This window comes from Grammomys surdaster, unplaced genomic scaffold, assembly GCF_004785775.1.
Source record: "Grammomys surdaster isolate TR1022 unplaced genomic scaffold, NIH_TR_1.0 126059, whole genome shotgun sequence".
NCBI classification, from domain to species: domain Eukaryota; kingdom Metazoa; phylum Chordata; class Mammalia; order Rodentia; family Muridae; genus Grammomys; species Grammomys surdaster.
Genome location: NW_021620869.1, coordinates 3,401,331 through 3,421,059, shown reverse-complemented (window position 1 = coordinate 3,421,059; position 19,729 = coordinate 3,401,331). Strand labels below are relative to the sequence as shown.

Sequence of the window (19,729 nt, the reverse complement as noted above, 5' to 3'; positions counted from 1 at the left end):
TCACCTGCAACTGCTTCTCCAGCAGGGTGTGGCTGTCTTGGATTCCAGGTAATCACTCACTCTGATGCTTGGAATGAGCCCCAGGGAAGTGTACAGCTAACTGTACCCGTCCCACAGTCATAATGGCCATTTTACATCCTTGCTGCAGGTGGGCCTCTACCTACGTCTGGTCATTTGTAGTTGGGAATATATTTCTTGGTACTAGTGACAATGTCCCCACCCCCTATCACTAACCTTATGTTTACTTTGTTCAAGCTACACATGACTAGGGGAATAGATTAGTCAGCCAAGGTTCTTGGCTTCCCTGCTGCTCCTGCCTGGCCAGCCTAGGAATCCTGCTACTTAGGGATCAGGCTGTGAGGTATTATGAGTGAATAGAGGGGAAGGAAGGGACAGAAATATGCTTTACACTATGTGGACTGCTGTCTTGGGTGAACTGAGGTTGTTAATGACAGGCAGGAGCTGGAGCAGGGGCCAGCACTTTTCCTAAGTGGACAGTTCAGCAAGAGCTTTCGGTGGTCCTAAGAGTTCTCAGAACTACTGAAACAAACCTTCCAGCTTCATGACTTCATGCTCCCCAGTGAGGTTCTGATGGGGTGTGATTCTGAGTGAGGTTTTACAGTAGACTGTTATGGTGAATGGTTCTGAGCATTCTCCAAGTTTCTTATCTCATTAGAGGTAAAGAATCGATAGCTGGCATGCATTTGGCTATTAATCAAAATGACAAAAACCATGAAGACCAGGAGATACCCTCAAGTCTTCTACCTAGGGGATACCCTCTCCCAGGTTTCTTTGCTGTGGGCACCATGCTAGGCTGGGAGTCAGGAAAGGTCTGCCAACCCAAGGAGTGTATGGAAGGATACCTCTTTCCAGCCTTCAGAGAAGGCTGACACATAGCCTTAGGAGACCAGAAGCCAGGGACATCCAGGCCCTGCCTGTAACTTGTAACACAGCATGGACAGCTGCGACACGTAAGCTGAAATGATAGCATAGTCTTATATGACCCACTGACATTAGCCTGATAGATGATGCTCCCCTGGAAACTGAACCCCACAAGTGAACCTGGACTGGTGGGAGTCGGGTGGTTCCTTGCTGGTGGTGGGAACTGGCAGCTTTCATACCTGCTCTGAGTACTTAGCTGGGAAAAGTGTGACAGGTTCCTGGAGTTCAATCCAAGTGATGGGGCCGAGCGATTTCCCCAGGACATGGGAGTCGGTGCCCAGGGTCCCTGGCAAACGTATGCTGGAGGAAAGAATACAAGTAGGTAGCAGAGCTGGGAGGGCAATTAACGCAGTCTTTATTTACACCACGAGAGCGACAAGTGTGTGATGTGGTACAAACACTGGACCCGGGAGGGGGAAGAGGTGACCGCCAGAGGACCCCGCCGGTCAGTGAAACCCACCACACAAAACGAAACAAGAATGAGAAAACCAAACATGACCCCCCCAACCCCGCCAAGAGGAGAAAGCGCCGAGGAGGGGAGGTCCAGACAATCAAAGAGAAAACTGGTTGTTACAGAGTGAAGGCGGTCATGGCTGCGGAGCGCACACAGCTTCACGGCGCAGCGCTCGGTGGCTTCAACCACACTTCTGTAGTGAGCTCCTGCTGAATGAGGTCAGCCTCCTCCACATACATGGAAATAGCATGTTTAACATTCTTATAGACTGGGAAATGGCACCCCCTCAGTGGAGTGCACAACCCTGAACAAGGCCTGTCTGCACTCTTCTCTTTCCATAGTAGACTTGGATCAACGTGAGCCCGGTGAGGCCACCAAGGCCGGGTGCAGAGCATGCCCGGATCCTTGAGAGGGAGAAATAGTTTCCTCCAGTGAGTGCCAAATGCCACTTAGACCTAGGGCTCACAAAGGCCTCGACTGCCCAATGCGGAACCCGAGCCCCGCGTCTTCCAGAAGGAACGAACCCATCAGCACAGTTGTGCTGAGCCAGGGACTCACCAGGACCTCAGGTTCTCAACCAGAGGCTGGTGACAGCAGGCAGGGTGCACCTGGCCCTGTGTGGGGAGAGAAAAGGAAAAAACCAACAAAACAAAAGAAAACGCCCCCAGCCAGCTTGACAGACAGGCAGTAGGGTCTGAATGTGGAGCTTGCACATGGGTACAATCGACTCTCTATCGGTATGTCAAAGGTGCTAGGTAAACTTTTCTTAACGACAAGTGTGTAAGTAGTCCTTTTATTTTTCTTACAATAAAAAGTACAATTTCTTAAGAATAAGTTCAATAAGACTCAAACTCCCCCCTCTTCTCCTTCAAGGTTTTGTTTTACAGAAAAAAAATTTCTGCATCTGCAAACATCATGAGAGGGGAAAGAAAGGCATTGATTCTCCTTCCCCAAAGCTGCCGAGTTTGGCGTGCAAAATCTGTATACAATATAAAGACATGCCGGCGTACGTCCATGCAACCTCCAGGTGTAGGAAACTTAAAAAAATATATTTATATATTTATATCTATATATTTATATATGTATCAATGCCCATAAAATACATGGGCCCAAAGTCTACAAAAAGAAGGATGGAATGAGCACGTGGCTGTGACCAGTGAAGAAGGAATGTTCTGAGGAAAGAAACATGGCCAAGCCCATCACCAGTGCTGCGGAGACCACTGCAGAATGGTCCTTCCTCTTGGGGACAGATTTGAAAGTAAAGAAAAACTAAAACACTTTGATAAAGCGGCCCTCAAGCCAGAGCCCTGGGATGTCCCAGTGGGTGGTGGCCTTGGGAACAGCCGCCTGCTGGTGGGGCGTGGGCTCTCAGGGTGCAGGTGGAAGACCCAAGGGTGAGTGAACACCAGCATCCTAAGGATACGGTGCCTTTGGGCTTCCCTTAAAGGGATGTAAAGTGCTTGCTCCCGGCTCCCTTCCCAGCACCCACCAAAGCCTTTGCAAAGGAAGGGAGAAGGTGGAAGGTTCAAGGTCCAGGCAGGGGAGTGCTGTGGTCCTGCCCTGGAGGTCAAGGCCGACCTTCTGCCCTCTGCCCTGGGAGATGACTGTGGGGAAGGGCCACATGTGTCTTCAAAGGGAAGAAAAGGCTAAATGGTAGGTAATGCTTTCAGCTCACATGGAAGCTGGAGTGAGCTGGCTCACTGGCCAGGCCCCTGCATCAAAGGGTGACTGAATAGGACCAAAGTGAGTCCCTCTCACAGTACCCTGGCCACAGAGTGGCCTGTTACCCATCACCTGAAAAAGTAAGATGAGGTGCACCTCCCACGAGTCGTGGCTGGCACAACAGGGCTGGTGGCAGGGTATGCAGAAAATGGGCCAAGGTGGCTAGAAGAGCAGCTAGCTGGCCTCTGTCACCATGCAGTAACAAGCAAGGGAGAGGTTGCACAGGGTCCCTCAAGTCTGCTCCTTCTGCCAAGGGTCAGAGTAGCCACAGGGAGGACGGAGGCAGGCATGTCCTAATACCTCTCTACCCACTGTCTTAGCTCAGCACTCAGAGCAGCCCAGCGATCCAAAGTCTAAGAATGTGTGCTCAGCCTGTCTGTTAAAAGCCTGACCCAGTTCCCATCTACCCTGTAAATGCCACCAAATTCAGAAACTTAGCTTGATGTTCCTTCTGAGTATCTCAACTTCCTCTCGCCAGTCTGAACTCCACATACTTTGGAATGAAATTGGCGGCTTTAAGTGCTAGAAAAGAAGTTAGCAGTTAAAAAGTCAGTTGTCATAGAAGAAAAAAAGAGCAAAGACAAAGACTGACTGTCCCTCAGGACCCTGTGTGTCCCTGCAGGACAAGGACAAAGGCCTTGATTCGGCAGCCACAGGCTACAAACCCAGGGCTGTGGCTGTAGCCAGAGTCTGGGTTATGAGGCCGCAATGGAAATTCCTGAACAGGTGCAGGGCCAGGCTCTGGGCCAGGCGCTTGTGGACGCGCCTCAAAGGTCTTTGGGAAACTAGAGACGGAGTTCTATCCTGATGGAGTGGTTACAAGTCCACACTCATTAATGCCGCCCGCCTGCCCTGTAAGACTACTAGTGCTGCAGGGCAGAGGTCCCTGGCTGTGCAGCCCCCAGGGGAGCTTGACAAGACAAGGGCGCCACGCAGACCTGCTGCTCAATCTCAAGAGGTTTGCACTAAAAACCCAAGCATGACAGCAGCGGTCCTGCTCAAAGCAGAGCCCTGCTTGCTGTACAAAAAGAAACAAAATCAAACCATAAAAATAACCTTCAGAGCTAAAAAAAAATATACAAGTAAGAATTTAGAAAGAAAAAGTTTCAGACATTACCACCTTCAGAAAACTGCTGAATGGTAAGGGGGAAAAATGTAAAATCCACAAAATAATGTTTTCTTCAGGATCTTTTTGTGAAAAATTCATACAAAAATCAACAGCAAGTTTATATCTTTTGCTATAAAAACTCATCAGGTACATATGTGCATGTAGGCATGGAAAGGGAGAGGTTCTGTTAGAAAATAATTAAAATTAAAGTACAAACTGGTAGGGAAGTTGCCCAGGGGTGAACATGCTGGCAATCTGGAAGCTGGCCAATCTGGAGCTCAAAAATCCTTGGGCTTCAATCCAGACCCCAGCCCTCAGCACCTCAGAGCTAACACACATGTCTTTCACCTGCCAGGACCTCTGCGGTCTGGATTTATTATATATATTTATATATACTTTGTCTATAAATGCATTATAAATATTTTATCAAGATCTCATAAGAATCAAGTTTCTTAGCTTGGAATACAGTGGAATATATATTATACATATATATATTTATTTATACCTAAAATTTAAGCAATACTTCATGCTACCTGCTTTTAATGAAAAGCATTCCGATCGTAACACTGCAGTGTGCCTACGACATGCTTCACAACCGAATGGAGATGCTCAACTGCTAAGTGATGGCTGAGGAAAGAACACTTTGGATCCATTTAAAACGTGTTAGACTTCAAAACTGCCGGTGGCGGCGGTCGCTGCTTTTTGGAACTACCTCATCTTCCTTAAATGGCAACCAAACCAAGCAAGGCTGGCTGTACTTCGGCCCTTGGGGACAGTGGCTGGTGCCCATTCTTGTAATGCCAGGCCAGCATCACTGGGCTCAGCCAGCCACAGGACACTGTCACACCAATTCTTAGTGGTGTGTGTGTTTTTTTTTTCTTAAGGCATCGTTCCTCAGACTTCAGAAAACCCAGCCACAAAAAATTCCATCAGAGCAATAAAAAAAGGCACAAACTCGCATCTTCCGATGGCTTCGAGAAGCTCCAGCTGACTCCCAGGCTCACATTTCTGTTCTGTCCAGTTTTTTTTTCCTTTAAAGTTTCTTCCAACTCTGTCCCTCACTAAGCTGTGAACCCCCACAGCACCCCACTAAGGTTCACAAGGCAGGCCAGAGCCATAGAAAACGGTTTTGTTTTCTTCTGTTTTTTTAAAAAAAGCTACAAGATGAGTTGAGTGGTTTACACGGACTGTGGGATTGTGGGTAAGAATCAAATGTTAAGCACCAGTTTTAATCAAGTTTGTTCTGTATTATTAGATCTTTGATTTTCATTTTCCTCATGTCAACTCGATTCAGCAACTCTGCCCAAGTTGCCACAAGCTTCTTCCTTCGAGGCTTCCCTGGGGGAACCCACCAGCGTGTGCTTGGCTTCCGCGGCGTGTCTGTGTGCCCGTGTGTTGCGTGCTGTCCTGTGTTCCATGTGATCTGCCACACCTGGTGTTCGTGTGCGTCTCCAGACCTGCGGTCCAGGGCGGCAGAAAGGCCTCCCGTTGCTGCTACACACCTGCTGTCCCTTTGCACTCAGAGAGAGCACCAAGGCAGGACGCAGGAGTGACACGGGAAAGTTCCTTGGCTGAGCTTCGAGACAGACAAACAAAGGAGAGAACAGCAGCTTCGGGCTACAGTGGTGGTTCCTCCTCCATGGGCTCCTCCTCAGATCTGGAGAGGAGAAAAGAGGGGTAGGCAAGGTACATGGTGGGTAAAGGAGGCCCTGTGAAATCAGGTTCCCTTTCCCACAGAGTCCTCAAGGTCCCTGCCCCACCAAGGCACAAGCTCTTTCCTGATAGACAATATTGGTTTGTAGAGTCAGTGGGAATGCCACCATCTATCTTGTCCCTAAAGGGCAAGCCTGGCACAAGGCTGGGCACACAGGAAGATTCTGTCAGGTCCTCATGCACAGGTATACTCAGCAGGCCTTAGGGATGGTATAGACAGGAACTTACCTCTTCTCAGCAGGTTTGACACCTACAGACAGCGAGGCCATGGCGGTGACTGTCTCAGCTTCTTCATTCTCACACTTTTGTGCCTCAATCAGAGAGCGCCCCACAGTGGAGGACAAACGCTGCAGGCAGCGCCAGTACTTGCCTGGGGGAAAGGGGAACACTCAGTGACTCCCTACTTCTGTAGATTAATGGGGTCCTATGGAGACTCACTTGTGTCCCAAAGTGCCTTTCTGAAGAGTGCTGGCTGGCAACGCCCTCACAAACACTGGCCCTTGTGGTGTAATTTCTGCACTGCAGGCCACCTGAACACAGGGCTCTAGACTGCTGTGGGACCTGGCTCTCCACAGTCACGGACTCTGTCTTGCTGTAGGTGACCAGACATTCTGGGAGCAGGCACATGGAGACTTGCTGGCACCTAGACTTAGGGAGTTTCCGACCTGGAGCTTTATGGATGCTGTGGATCGATCACATCCAGGTTCAGCACAGGGAGCCCTGCTTAAGCAACTTTTAGAGTCAGAGGCATCAGCAGAGACAGTTTTGAAGGCAGAACTAAATGGTCCAGTAGGGAGCTGGATGAAGCCTTCAGGCGTGTATCATCTATGTGAGCTTATGTACCCAGATGAGTGTGAGTGTATCAGAGCCAGGCGAGGAGTAGCAATGTACCTGAGGCAGGGCGATGTGTGGGTGTCTGGCTGTGTACCTGTTGTCTGGGACTTGTTGTTTGAACTGGGGATGAGTTCTACCCTTTGCTAGGCACCTCTGGCATGACATAGATTTTTCAGTCCAAGTAAGTTCTATGCAACTGAACCAAGAAGCTTGAGAACACTGGTGCCAGATTCTTTTGAAGCCCTGTACAGCAGGACCTGGTCCTGGGCGTCTGTACTAGCTCACCACATGCCAGGGAAGGCAAGGCCTTGTGCTCCTGCCCTAGGTCCCCATGCCGACTCGGCCAGCAACTTACTGTGGATGTCTATCACTTTCTCCATGGAGTGGACGGCATTAGCATTGGGTCTCTGGTGTAGAACCTTTTCTGGCAGAGGCTCAAGCTGTAAGAGAGACACAGATCTATTATGATGGCAAATGACCAGTGTATAATCTATGTATATATTAAATGGTGTCCACCAGAGACAGTACCTCACTCCCAAAGATAGAGTCATTTGTGGGGAAGATGAAGTAACTCTAAAAAGCCAGTATGACTTGGTAATTTAAAAAAAAAAATACTTCCTACAGGTCGTCTCTCCTTAGGGTGCACTGGAGTATATTCATGGGTTCCTAGGAGGAGGACAGGCCCAGGAGTAGGCTGCATACAAGATGTCAGCTTGGCGTTATCTGTGTATGCCACTGAGAGCAGAGGAAGGAAGCTACACTTGTACAACCTGTCCTGAATGCACAAGGTCTCTGAATCTTGCTTTTCCCACACATGCGGAGGATGGAGGGAAGTGAGTAGGTCTCTCACAGATGAAACTCCTAACAAGGGCAGAAAGTCTTAAGTAGCAGGGCTCTAGGGCAGAATGAACATTGGCAACAACATCTGTGTAGACAAGCTTATAGACCAAAGCCACTGCATCCCCAACCAGATTTTCATGAGTGCTACCAATTATACCCCAGGTAGCATGACCTTCTAACCAAAGGTATTTCTCAATAAAGAGCCAGCCAGAGCCTGGGGGAGCCACCTCAAAGCCATTCACCAATAAAAGAAACAATGGCTGATGCCAGAGTGGGCAGGAAAACACCAGAGGAGTTGATGCCAGGGTGGGCAGGAAAATACCAGAGGAGCTCGGAAGCACTTGAAGCCACCATTAGGACCTGCTTAAGGACAAGCCACAGGGACACCAGGAGACACACAGGGTCAGCTTGGAATAGTGCTCCATGGCTCCAGGTAGCAGGCTGAGCAGTGAGATAACACAGCACCTGAAATATAAACTGAGTACCAGCACATAACTGAGTAAATGCACATGTGCAAAGACAGACATTCCTGATGGAACTGCTAATAATCCCAGGAGGTAGAGCTTACTGCTTCTCTACCTGCACCTTGTGCAGGGGAAGAGGTGGCTTCAAATAAAGCTGGTGACTGAGGTGGACACAGCACTGTGTAGCCCCATCGTTAAGTGTTCACAATGGCCACTGGCATCTCCCTCTCCCAGCCTATCACCACAAGCAAAATTTCACTCTTATTTTTCATATTGTTGTGATAGGAAGGAGGATTTGTTTGGCTCAGTAAATTGTGGTGGGAGGTGCGACGGCAAGAGCAGCCTCACAGAGCCTCACAGGCTATCAGGTAGGAACATAGGTGTGAGCACAATTGCCTGTAACCCTCAGGCCCTGTCCCTCGGGCCCTACAACCAAAAGGTTACACAACTTCCCCAACAGTGCTCAAGTACAAACGCTTGTAAGAGGCATTTCATGCTCACAGTGGCCAACATAAACTGGACATTTTATGTTGGCCAGAAAATCCTGAAATCATCAGAGTCATGAAAAGTGACTAGGAGGTGGGAAGACTGTGACAGGCAGAGGAGACCAATGGTACAAAAGAACCAAGAACAGATGGTGGGTGGGACAGAGCAAGGGCCCCATGAAGCACTGGTGACATCCAGACATAGCTGGAGTTCTGTGGACAACCACAGGGGGAGAACTGGTTTTCAGGCTATGACAAGGACTCATGCAGTAGGAAGGCTGGCTGACAAGAAAGGATGGTTTCTGAGTAGTGTGTAGGAACATAGGCACTGTCACTGATGCCATCTCCCAAAAACAAAGTCCATTGGGATTATCAAAGGCTGCAATTACACCGCTCTATGTGCTTTCAATGATGCGCCTGACCTGGTGGACAGGGAGCCACACAGAGCCGCAGACCCGTGTTTAACAGTACTGTGTGTTACTAGAACATAAGGAGGTAAGCTGGAAAGGTCCAATCCCTGATGCTGCAGCTAAGGGAACAAGGCAGAGCAGAAGCCACAGTGTCCAGGAGGGAGGCCCAGGAAAAAATCTTCAATGAGCACTGAAGGAAGGAGTGACCACTTACTCTCTAGAGCTGGAAAATCCCAGGCGCAGGCAGGGAAGAGCCCATTGGGACAGCAAACCCAGAAATTTTTAGGTATTCAGAAACAAATCACAGAATATCAAAGGCAGACTCAGAATTCTGAAAGTAACTTGGGAAAGCAGGTCATCTCCACACAGTGAGGGTGGCTGGGCATATGCAGAAAGGGAAGCGAAGGGCAGTGGCTTGATAAGGCTATGTGCCAAGAGGAGACCCTGGCTACTCAGAATCATATGCTCAGTAAAGCTGTCACTCCCAACAAGATGGAACAAAGGTATCTTCTGAAGGGGAAAAAAAATGCGGCCCACACTGCCATTTTCCTAGAGAAAACCCACAGGATATTCCCGAGACACAGAATGTTCTGCAGAAGGCAGGAAATGAAAAATAATGGGGGAAGAGTCTGAGTGCTATGTGGCCCAGACCCAATGTGGGTGACATATGACAACAACAAAAATGTCCAGTCAGTGAAATTAAGTAAGTGAGGGGAAGGCATGCAGCCTGGGAGGGGCTGGGACTAGGCTGTTTGGCAGAGAAACATACAGGACCTAGTTAAATTAGAATTTCTGAAGAACAACAGTTTCTTAAATATACAGAGGTCATATGCTCGTTCTCGAAATTTCAGAGAGGCTACCATGGTCCAGGTCTTGGCTCACCCAGGATAATGACATCTCCTGATCCTGTTGAGGATGCTGGCCCATGGTAAGGGTGCCTGCTACACATCTTTCAACTGGGCGCTGGGAACATAGGGAACTTTCATATTAAGAGATGGCAAGGAAGGGGATTTGGGAGCTACAGGACAAGCCGGATAGAATGAGTCTGGGTGAGTGATTGAAGGAGCAGCTCGAATGTCACTTGCTTTCCATGGCTGGCAGGAGATGAGACTTCTCTTTACCTCTGAAGTCCTCCTGAAGCAGATGCCATCCTCTGTTCTCTCCCATCAAAGCAAAACTGAGAAGAACCACTTACATGGCTTCCAGATCCTGGAATCTATGCATTCCTCCTGTGAGCTCAGGCCTCAGCCTGATGGTCAGGGCACTAAGTCAACTGTCCACAGAAGCACTGCTCCTTCTCAGGAGGGAAGGCACATCCATTCTCTCCAGGAATCCTGACTCAGGCCTCCCTGCCACACCCTACTGGCCAAACACTAGCAACAGGTTTGCAGCCAGCTCCTCTTCTGGGCTCTAGCTGCACACTTAAGTTTTCAGTTGAGTTTTATCAGGAAACTCTGATATAACTGTGTCCAAAGAGCCCAGGGTTTCCTTTTGTCCCTTTTTCTTGCTCTGGATCTATACTTAACCCACAGGAAATGGCCCTGCTCCGCCTTCTGGAGTTACCTACAACTCAACACCATGGAGGCTGCTGTAACACTGCCTGCTTCGAGCTCTGCTCTGATTGTGAGGGTCACTGGGTTGTCATCCTGAGGGCAGACCAGTATACACCCAGGCTTATAATTAGCAGATACCTCTGTCAGGTACATGAGCAAACCCTTTGTCAGGGTGGTGGACAGAGCCATAGCAGGGGTTTTCCACTGTTTTTTGTCACAGAGTTCCAGGGTTAATGCTTTAGGAGTGTAGACTCACTTCAGAGGCTGTAACAATCTAAGGCTCTTGCCCTGACCCAGCTTCAGGGACTTGAGCCTGTGCTTTCAGAACGTCACCCACTTTGCTGGGGCATCTGGGCCCAGGCAGGAGGTCATAAACTTCCATCTTAAATAGATTCTAACAACGAGAGATCACTAGATCCCTCTGTCCTCCAGACCTTTCTCTGGTTGGCCCCAGGTTGTCAATCCCTACAATATCACATGTTCATGCCAATGGGCTCTTGGTGAGTCTATGGCCACAGGGCTAGCTGGTTTAGGTCTGGAAATTTTCTCATATTCCTATCCCCTCCGTGTCAGACTCTGCCTTTCTCTTACTCCCAAGGAAGATAGATATTCTGAGCAACTGGTGTCTGACCCCATACCCAGAAACCCAAGGGGTCTTCTGAGGCTCTCCCCCTCATCAGTGATCCTGCCTGCCATCAGTTTCATCTTCCACACTGCCACATCGAGGGAACTGTTTGCATATGGCTTTTGCTCCCTCCTCTGGCAGAGGATCTTTTCCATTGAGTCTTTGCCTGACCCCCGTCCAGGCCCAGAAGATCCATCTAGTTCTCCAGGGGCACCCAGACAACATGCGCTCAGCCCCAGGGCCAGCAGATGCTGTCCCTCAGACCTGCTCCTCAGGATTGTTCCCTTCTCTGAGAAGCTGGAAGTCTAGCTTCTCCATGTGGCAATACCAACATAGGCCCTACCTGACTGGCAAAGAAGATAGCTCCATGTCAGGAACTGTTGGTGAAACAGCAGAACCCCAAGTGTGTATTTGTGGATGCAGGTCTTTCCCATGAACATGAAAAACCTTTAGAATGGGTTGGGTAAGTTTTGAGAGTTTTAGGAGAAAAAAAAACAAGTAAATTACAACATGACTAAAAATTATGGTTCCCTTTGCAAAAAGGTTAGAGGACTTGGTCTTGTTCTATAATGGAGGTCAACACAGGACCTGTGTAGTAGTCAACTCTGGGATCTGGAGGCCAAGCTCAAACTCAGCTCTCCCAAGTGAGTCATGGCACCCACAACACAGCTTGGAGGACCTCCCAAGCCTGTTTGGTAAAATGGCACAGATGTGCTATGCAGATTGATGCGAGGCTTCGTGGGCCAGTGAACAAAGCCAGTGTGTGCCAAGAGGTGAAGGGAGCTGGGTTCCCCTCCTCCAAGCATGTGACTCAGTTGAGACAGGATGACAGGAGATCAGACCACCTCTAGTCTTCTGTGGGACAGCACTGGCCTAACTAGGATACTGGTGGTCACTATTAATAAGACAAGTAAACATTTTAGCCCTGACAGGATCTTGTTGCCCAGTGGTGGCCTGGGGCAAGTCTTTGGTAAAAAGATTGTAAGAGATGTGGGACTTCCCCAAGTTAGATTAGACAGGATATTAGGAAGGTTGGAAGGCAGCCAGCCAGGAAGAAGCATGTTACCAGTGTCCTTCACTTCAGACAAATTTGTTGTAGCCAAGTGGGCAGTCCTTATAAAGTATAGAACCTTCATAGTGAATGTCATATTGGCTAGCAGGGGGATACCAATTGTACAGGTAGGAGGGGACCAGACACAAGTCACGATGGCTGTGTATAGTTAAGAGACATTGTCTGAAGTGAAGTGTGCATGTGAACGTATGAAAGCTCACATGGTACCTATGTGTAATGTGGCAACAGCCTGATAGGAAGTAGTGGGCCCTCAGTTGGAACCACCTCAGCTTGTTACACCACACACACACACACACACACACACACACACACACACAGCTGTTCTTCATGTTTGCCAGGCCTTTCCATATTTGTATGTTATAGCATAGGAGTCTCAACATGACAAGAGGCCAAACTCATGAATGAACACTCTTAAACATCTCCTTTTATGTCTTCCTCCGGAACATCTTCAAGCCTGGGACTGGCCTGGAAATGACAGGCTGTGAACCCTGAAATGTCACAGAAGAATGAATAACACATGCTAGCCTTCAGAACATCTCTCACAGGAGTGATAGTCTTTCCACCACCCCTGTCCCACCCTCTGTGGAAGGTCATGGGAGTCTTCATGCCCGGCTGTGCACAGTGGGTGGCATTCTGAGTATGGACAGGCATTCACAGAGGACTCCACACAGCCTGTTTAACATACAGCATGCACACCTTGGTATGACTTCCACTGTGGCTGTGAGTGGAACTACTCTGAACTGGCTACCAGCAGCCACGCTGATCCCTAAGAGACGCCCACACACAGTGCAGATGCCCAGACCTATACAGCTGGCCACTCAGTGTCTCCTCTGGCAGTTGAGCTCACTGCAGGCCATCACTGTTATCCACAGCAGGCTGCCCAGCATGTACTTGCCAGACTGCCCAACAGACTGTCTATCAACCTTCATCAAAGGCTGTGGGGCAGACTGTGGCTCTGTCCAACTTTTGTGCATCCATGAAAAATTTAAACAGCCCTTGATAAAGCTAGTGCTTTATCCCCCCCCCCCAAAAAAAAAAAAAAAAAAAAAAAAGAGCAAACGTATGAGGAACAACAGGCCTGGGGCGAAAGCCAAGCTCTTTATTGTAACTTAAAGTACCGAGCACTGGGAGTCTTAACACTTTAGCAAGGGCTGGATATACACACCAGTCATATTTTAACTATGGTAAAGGCAAGACAATGGTCTGGGATTCCAGAGGCATAGGACTCCATCTGGGGTGGCGGGACCCACAAGCCAGAGAAAAGGACATCTGAGATTAAAATGAACACTGTCTGTGACAAGAGACAACCCTTAGGATAGGAGAGTCAGTGGTCCTCCATCCCACTCACCTAGAGCCCCAACTAGCAGCTGTGAACCTCCACAGGGACAGCTCAGAGCCAGTCTACTGGGTGGATCTAGACCCTACTTTTTGAGTGCAGCTCGCCTGCACTCTGCATGACAGCTCCAGCCACACACTTGTGGGCCTTACCCTGAGCCCTAGCTCATCTCCTAGTTTTGCCACTGGCATGTATCCTGAGGGGCTTGCTAGGTTCCTCATGTGGTGGACACACAGAGCTCAGTTACTCTACTCTTGACTAGAGACACCAGCCTGCCAGCCCTACAAGGCTATATGTCTTACTCTCTTGTTTGTGATACTTGTGTGGGTGGCTCATGTATGTCACACTGAACAGTACCAAGTGGAAATAGACCCAGGATAAAGTAGCTATTTTTCCTGGCACTGGAGACTTCTGAATAACTTACTATCCTGTAGTGCTTGGTTGGAGATGGCTACATTCAGTAAGCATCTGTAAGTATCTGATTGAGTCATTACTGTCTTCCCCTAAGACACGTAGTTTCATTTGTAGGTTCCTAGGGTTGGAGGTTGAGGGGGCAGGGAGTCCAGGGACTGCTTCAACAGCACTTTTTCCTGGTGTGTGTGCGTTGCATGCACATATATGTCTCTGTATGTATGTGTCTTAGAACCTCATTCTCAATATCTCCTCAAGGAGATGCATTTGAGTGATAGGCTGCCTTTCTTTCCATTGGCCATTAGCAAAAACCATGGCTATCTCAGGAGTGCTAGTTTCCTGCTGATCTAATTCTGAATCTGGACTGAGGCTCTGTGCACAACCCTCTAAGCAACCTTAGCCTCCTGTTCTGCTCCTCTGGGAGTTCCTCTACTGCCTTGTTGGTTGAAGTACCCAAGTACCTGGTATCTGCCTAACGTCATCAGGCTGCACTTCCAGCTGGTCTCTCCTGAGCATCACACCAAGCCTCTGTCAACACGTGGCTGGAGTCACAGCTCAGGCTGTCTCTTCTTGCCTTCCTCAGTGTGGAACAATCAGCTGCAGGCTGAGCCCCTCCCTTCCCCGAAGCTCAGGATTCAGACAGCTCCTTCATGCACCCGTCTCCTCCCCATTTCCTTCTCAGCTGCATCCTAGCTTTATGAGCTCAGCCTCTCCATGTTATTCTCCCAGCTGTCTCCTAGTTTCGCTGCCTTTGGCATGCCCTGTCCTTCCACACTACCTAGCCCCTCTCCTCTTTTGGGATATACACACAATGACATCAAGATGCACAAGAGTCCTCCATTGAGCCACAGACCCCTGACCAGTACCCATGTCCCTGGACTCCAGTTCCCAGCTTCCCACAGCAGTGTCAGGATTTGCAGTACACTGTGGGAACCTAGGCCTGGCTGCCATTCCTAGGCTTCCTGTAGCACTGAGCACAGTGACAAGCTGCCACTGTGCCAGTGCTCTGAACCCACCCAGGAGCATCTGGCTTCCCTACTACCCTTAGACCAGGAGTCAAATAGTAGGGAAGTTCCCTGTGTGCTCCCTTTTGTCTTTCCTATAAGGGAAAATGTTGTGGAGACATATATATCTATTTATCTATCTTATTTATCCTATCCACCCTACCCACCTACCTACCCCACCCCCGAAAGTCTTGGAAAATAATGCCAATTAGTCTGGTGGCCCTTTCAAATTTAGGATTACAGAGAAGTCAGTGGGAGCAAGCTTTGTCAGCCAGGCAGGGTTGGGTACACTTGTGGCTGACTGCCGTCTCTGACTTGCCCCCTCTAAGTACCTGCTCTCTGTTTGAGTTAAGATGGTTTTATCTCATGCCAGTTGCAATGGAGGGCAGGGAGGGTTGGCATCCATGAGACCAGAGAGTGGGGGGCTCAGTGTTTGGTCAGTGTACCCAGGGCTTGATGGAAACACTTGGTTAAGATGTACACCCACTTCCTCTGATGAAGGAACATCCTATTGGTAGCATGGGGCAGAGGTGTAGTGAGGTGTAACTAGTAGGGTTTCTCTTGTAATGGTGTCCACGGGGGGGGGGGGGAGAAGGAATATGCATTTGGTTCTAGAAGCTTACAAGCTGTACATAGTGAGGCAGCAATTTCACTCTCCCCTCCTATCCTGTGCTTTCTGGAATGAATCTTGCAGAGCACAACACACAGACAATGTGAGTCTGGTATTCTGTGACCTTTTGACAACTCCCTTTAAGAGCAATCCTGAGCTCTGTGTCACATGGGCCACCCCTGGGTTGGCAGGTGTTGGCAAACCAGGTTAGAGAAGTTCTTTATTAAGAGCCATCTAGACCCTGGCCTGCATGGCAGGGATAGCTCAAGAACTCCTGATACAGTCCTTGGGTCGGCAGTTTCATAAGCCCTGAAGAGCAGGTACTGCAGAGGCCACAGATCTCAGAGCTGCCGACTCACCTGCCACTATACTCCCGAAGCTGAGGAGCTTGTATGTGACATTTGAGGTTACTCTGAGCTACCTGAGGGTATGAACCCAGCAGCCCCTGAGACACAGGTTCCAGCATTAAGCTCCTCACTCCTGGCTCACTCCTACCCAGTACCTAAGCATCACCCATAGGGGATCAATGTGAGCAAGACCTATAAAGCAGGAATCACATCCATACATTGGCTAACAAATACACATACCAGCCAGAGAGGCCTAGACTAGTGGTTCTCAACCTATGGGTCATGACCCCTGGGGGGGGTTGTTGAATTGCCCTTTCACAAGGTAACCTATGACCATCGGAAAACAGATTTACATTACGATTCATAACAGTAGCAAAGTTACGGTTATGTAGTGGCAGTGAAAATAACTTTATGGTTGTGAGTCACTACAATCTGAGGAATCACATAAAAAAGTTCCTTTAATATAGCATTAGGAAGGTTGAGAACCATTGGCCTAGACATATACAGATTTGGAAATTCTTCAATGAAGGCTGTGTGTCAGTTATATCATACACATTAGGGGCTCCAAGGGTTATGTGACAACTTCATCTTCATTCTAACCTGAAACTGTATTGGGTCTCTGTTGGGTGCAGCTATAAAAACAAGGAGCTGGGAATGCCAACAAGGGGTCTTCATCAGCATAGTGGGAGGGAACCCACATGGTGCTTACTCTAGCCCCCCAAAAGCTTTATGTGACTGACCCACTGAAGACTACTGTGCAGGCCAATGCCCTTGACTCTGCCCTGCAGTACTAGTGGGCAGAGCAGAATCCTAACCTAAGCATCGTTCCCGAATGCACAAGGGAAATGATAGCAGAGTAAAGAGGTTCCAGCCCAGCCCTAAGCTAATAAGCTTGAGCTGATTCCACCCAAGTCTGCAGACAAGCTCCCAGAGAAACCTGAAGAGTAACATGAGGCCTGGCCAGCATGTTATCCTTGACATAAGTGAAACAGGAAGGGAGAACATGCTGCAGCAAGCACCTCTGAGTCCTAGGCCTGCTCTGTGTCCCTTCTGCTCATTTCTTAGCCAAAGTCAGACTTACTACATGGGCTGGGATATAGATGCAGCTCAATGCTGGGTGAACTGCCCACTCAGGAGGGAGATGGATGCCTTCTACCATCTGAGCCCTTTGCAGCAGCCTTTTGCTTGTGGTAAGCACATTCGGCAGGGCTTTGACAACTCCATACCTCATTTCCCAGCAGAGCAGAAACACATGCTTCAGAAGCATCACAGATGGCTGTCAGGTCATGGCCTCCCTCAAGGGCCAGTACAATCCGGCCACCAGCTAAGCCCATCAGCTGTTTTGTCAAGTACCCGAAACCTGCAATGGCAGAGGGACATGTGAGTAGAGTGCTTCAGACATTCCCCTTGGGACTCCCATAAACACAGGGTCTGAGATGTCATCTTCAGTAACCAAAGCCAGCTTAACATGGTCATTAGTTTGCCTTTTGGATTGTATCTTCATCCAATTGACTGAATTTTGTTTTCAGTACTGTATCTTCCCCATCCAAAGGCTTTGCACTACCCGCCTTCCTGAACATCTGATATGCTGTTTACATATGTACACAGTGGAAAGCAGCACGCTCATGTCAATGCTGTGTGGAGCCATGGAGCTTTCCCACACCCATGTCCAGGTATCTGCATCCATCTAGGGTCACACAGTTTTGTTTTTTTTTATTTTTGCAGCCAACATCCAGCATACCACTTGCTGGGCATGGGGATGCTATGCACAGCCAGACAGGCTGACGTAGGCTAGGCACTAGAAAAGCACTAGTAACCAGCCCATTCACCAGACCAGATTCAGGTCCACACTAGGCTGTATCTCCTGCTTGCTGTCAGAAGCTAGTGGGCAAAACTGATGGCAAACCCATGTGCCTCTGATGGAAACATTGATACTGTCTTTGGGGTTCCAGAGACTGTGGCACATGGGTACTCTCTGCCCCTGTGGGACCCCACAGCAGGAACAATGACAGCAGGAGAGAGGCAATGATACCCCAAAGGGTACCTCCTATATCATTATTCCCTTGCTGGGTCCACATCCACCATGGTGAAGCTGAGAGACAGGCTATCTTCTGTGATTAGATGTGCTGATGGGCAGAGAGGAGAGTAGCTCCAGGATGCCAGGACCTTGACTGAGGAAGGCACTAGTGCACGGTTTTAGGACCCTAGGCTTCTTGTTGCCTCTGGTTACACAGACAGGTGACAGACAGCCTGGCCATCATGTGACCCAAGGTGCTACAGCCCAGAGACCTTCCATATCTTTTTCGTGCGCTGCAACAGAGCAGAAGCAAAGACCAGAGACAGTGCCAGCAAGTTCTTCCATGAGAAGAGCAGCGACTACATGATACAAGGTCTTTTTCCAGCTTTAAAGCCTATAAAGATCAGAGGGCCTACTCTTCTATCAGAGAATAAAACTCAGCACCAAGCACATGTCAGCTAGATAGGACTGGGCCCCACCCTCTGATAGCTGGAGAAGAGCTCATGCCCACAGCACAGCTGACCGACTGGTACATGTCCTTTTGAACTTCCTGATTTTTTGTCCTAAGCATAAAGCGTGTGACTTTCAACTCTTAGCCTCCTGCTGCTCAGGGTCTGCTGATGGCTGTTTGCACACTTTCATACTGAGTAAGAGATGGAGGTGAGATTCCTCATACTGCCTCACAGAGAACACAAACAACTCTGGCATGAGGAGACATGGAAGTGGAACAGGTATACTCTGGTGACTTACATTTGGCAGAGAGATTGTACCCTCCAAGAGGTGTGGGGTGGCCCTCCACAGCATCAAAGCCCGATGACACCAGTACCACATCTGGAGCAAACTCATTTGCGATGGGCATGACCACCGTTCTGCAAAAGACAAGGGAAGGCATCACTGGATCATCGAAGGACATGGGATGTGGAAGACTGTGGCTGTCAAATACACTGCTCTTTGAGGCCTGTGGCACCTGCTTTCCAATCCCCAATTGGTTACTGGGCCAAGATCTGGTGGCTCCAGTGGAACTGGAAATAAATCAATGCAAATGCCCTTCCCTTCCCACAACAAGAAGAACATGCTCTTCAGGGCTCTCATCTAAGAAAGGCACATTGAGATCATCTTGGAGACAATCCACTGAGCATCCTCATCATGGATTTTCTAGGGTAAATTAGCTACTACGCTAATGTATGCTAAATGAGGCTGATACCATTCCACAAGTTGGGGCCCTGGACTACCAAGGAAGTTGATACCTGCATGCTTCCTCCCTGCTTCCTGACTGTAAATGCAGTATGAGCTCCTGCCTCAAGCTCCGGTTGCTGACTTTTTGACCATGACACTTGAACTGTGAGCCAGAATATACCCTCCCTTCCTTAAGCTGCTTTGTTCCAAGAATGTAGGAAGTAGGCAGTAAGTACACAGTGCTGCGAAGACACAGGCCCTGGCCAGCTTTCTGAAGCCCTGCTGGGGTCCAGTCCATATTGGCTTCCCGCCTACCTTACAGAGATCTGTGCCCACAATCAATAGCCATCTATGTATGTGAGAAAGTAAATTAAAGAGAAGAAGAGGACTCCTAGAATTGCAAAAGGGGAAACTGTTGGGAGCAGCCCTGCTTATACACTGAAGGCCTAAAATCAGCCATACCCCTAAAATCAGCAATAGGCCTGACCATACTACATGCCTGCTAGCACCAAGTCTTGGGTCTCTGTGGAAAAACACTGAAACAGATAGCTGGGAGTTATTGTAAACAGACAGCTTTGGTGGAAGGCTGCCAAGCCTGGCTACTCA

At 48.9% G+C, this 19,729-nt stretch overlaps 1 protein-coding gene across 4 annotated transcripts in view; it reads right to left on the bottom strand.

Annotated features, from left to right (window-relative positions):
- Positions 1-1,274: 1,274 nt before the first annotated feature.
- The window catches only part of Hdac4 (histone deacetylase 4), a 220,993-nt gene continuing 202,538 nt past the window's right edge, over positions 1,275-19,729 (bottom strand). For all 4 annotated transcript variants that reach the window (XM_028755330.1, XM_028755327.1, XM_028755329.1 and 1 more), the window contains exons 22-26: positions 18,698-18,816; positions 17,157-17,290; positions 7,129-7,213; positions 6,168-6,309; positions 1,275-5,883 (exon numbers count right to left, since the gene is read on the bottom strand). In XM_028755330.1, the coding sequence (XP_028611163.1) occupies positions 5,844-5,883; positions 6,168-6,309; positions 7,129-7,213; positions 17,157-17,290; positions 18,698-18,816 (520 nt within the window). In that variant the 3' untranslated portion in view covers positions 1,275-5,843. The remainder of the gene's footprint in view (positions 5,884-6,167; positions 6,310-7,128; positions 7,214-17,156; positions 17,291-18,697; positions 18,817-19,729) is intronic.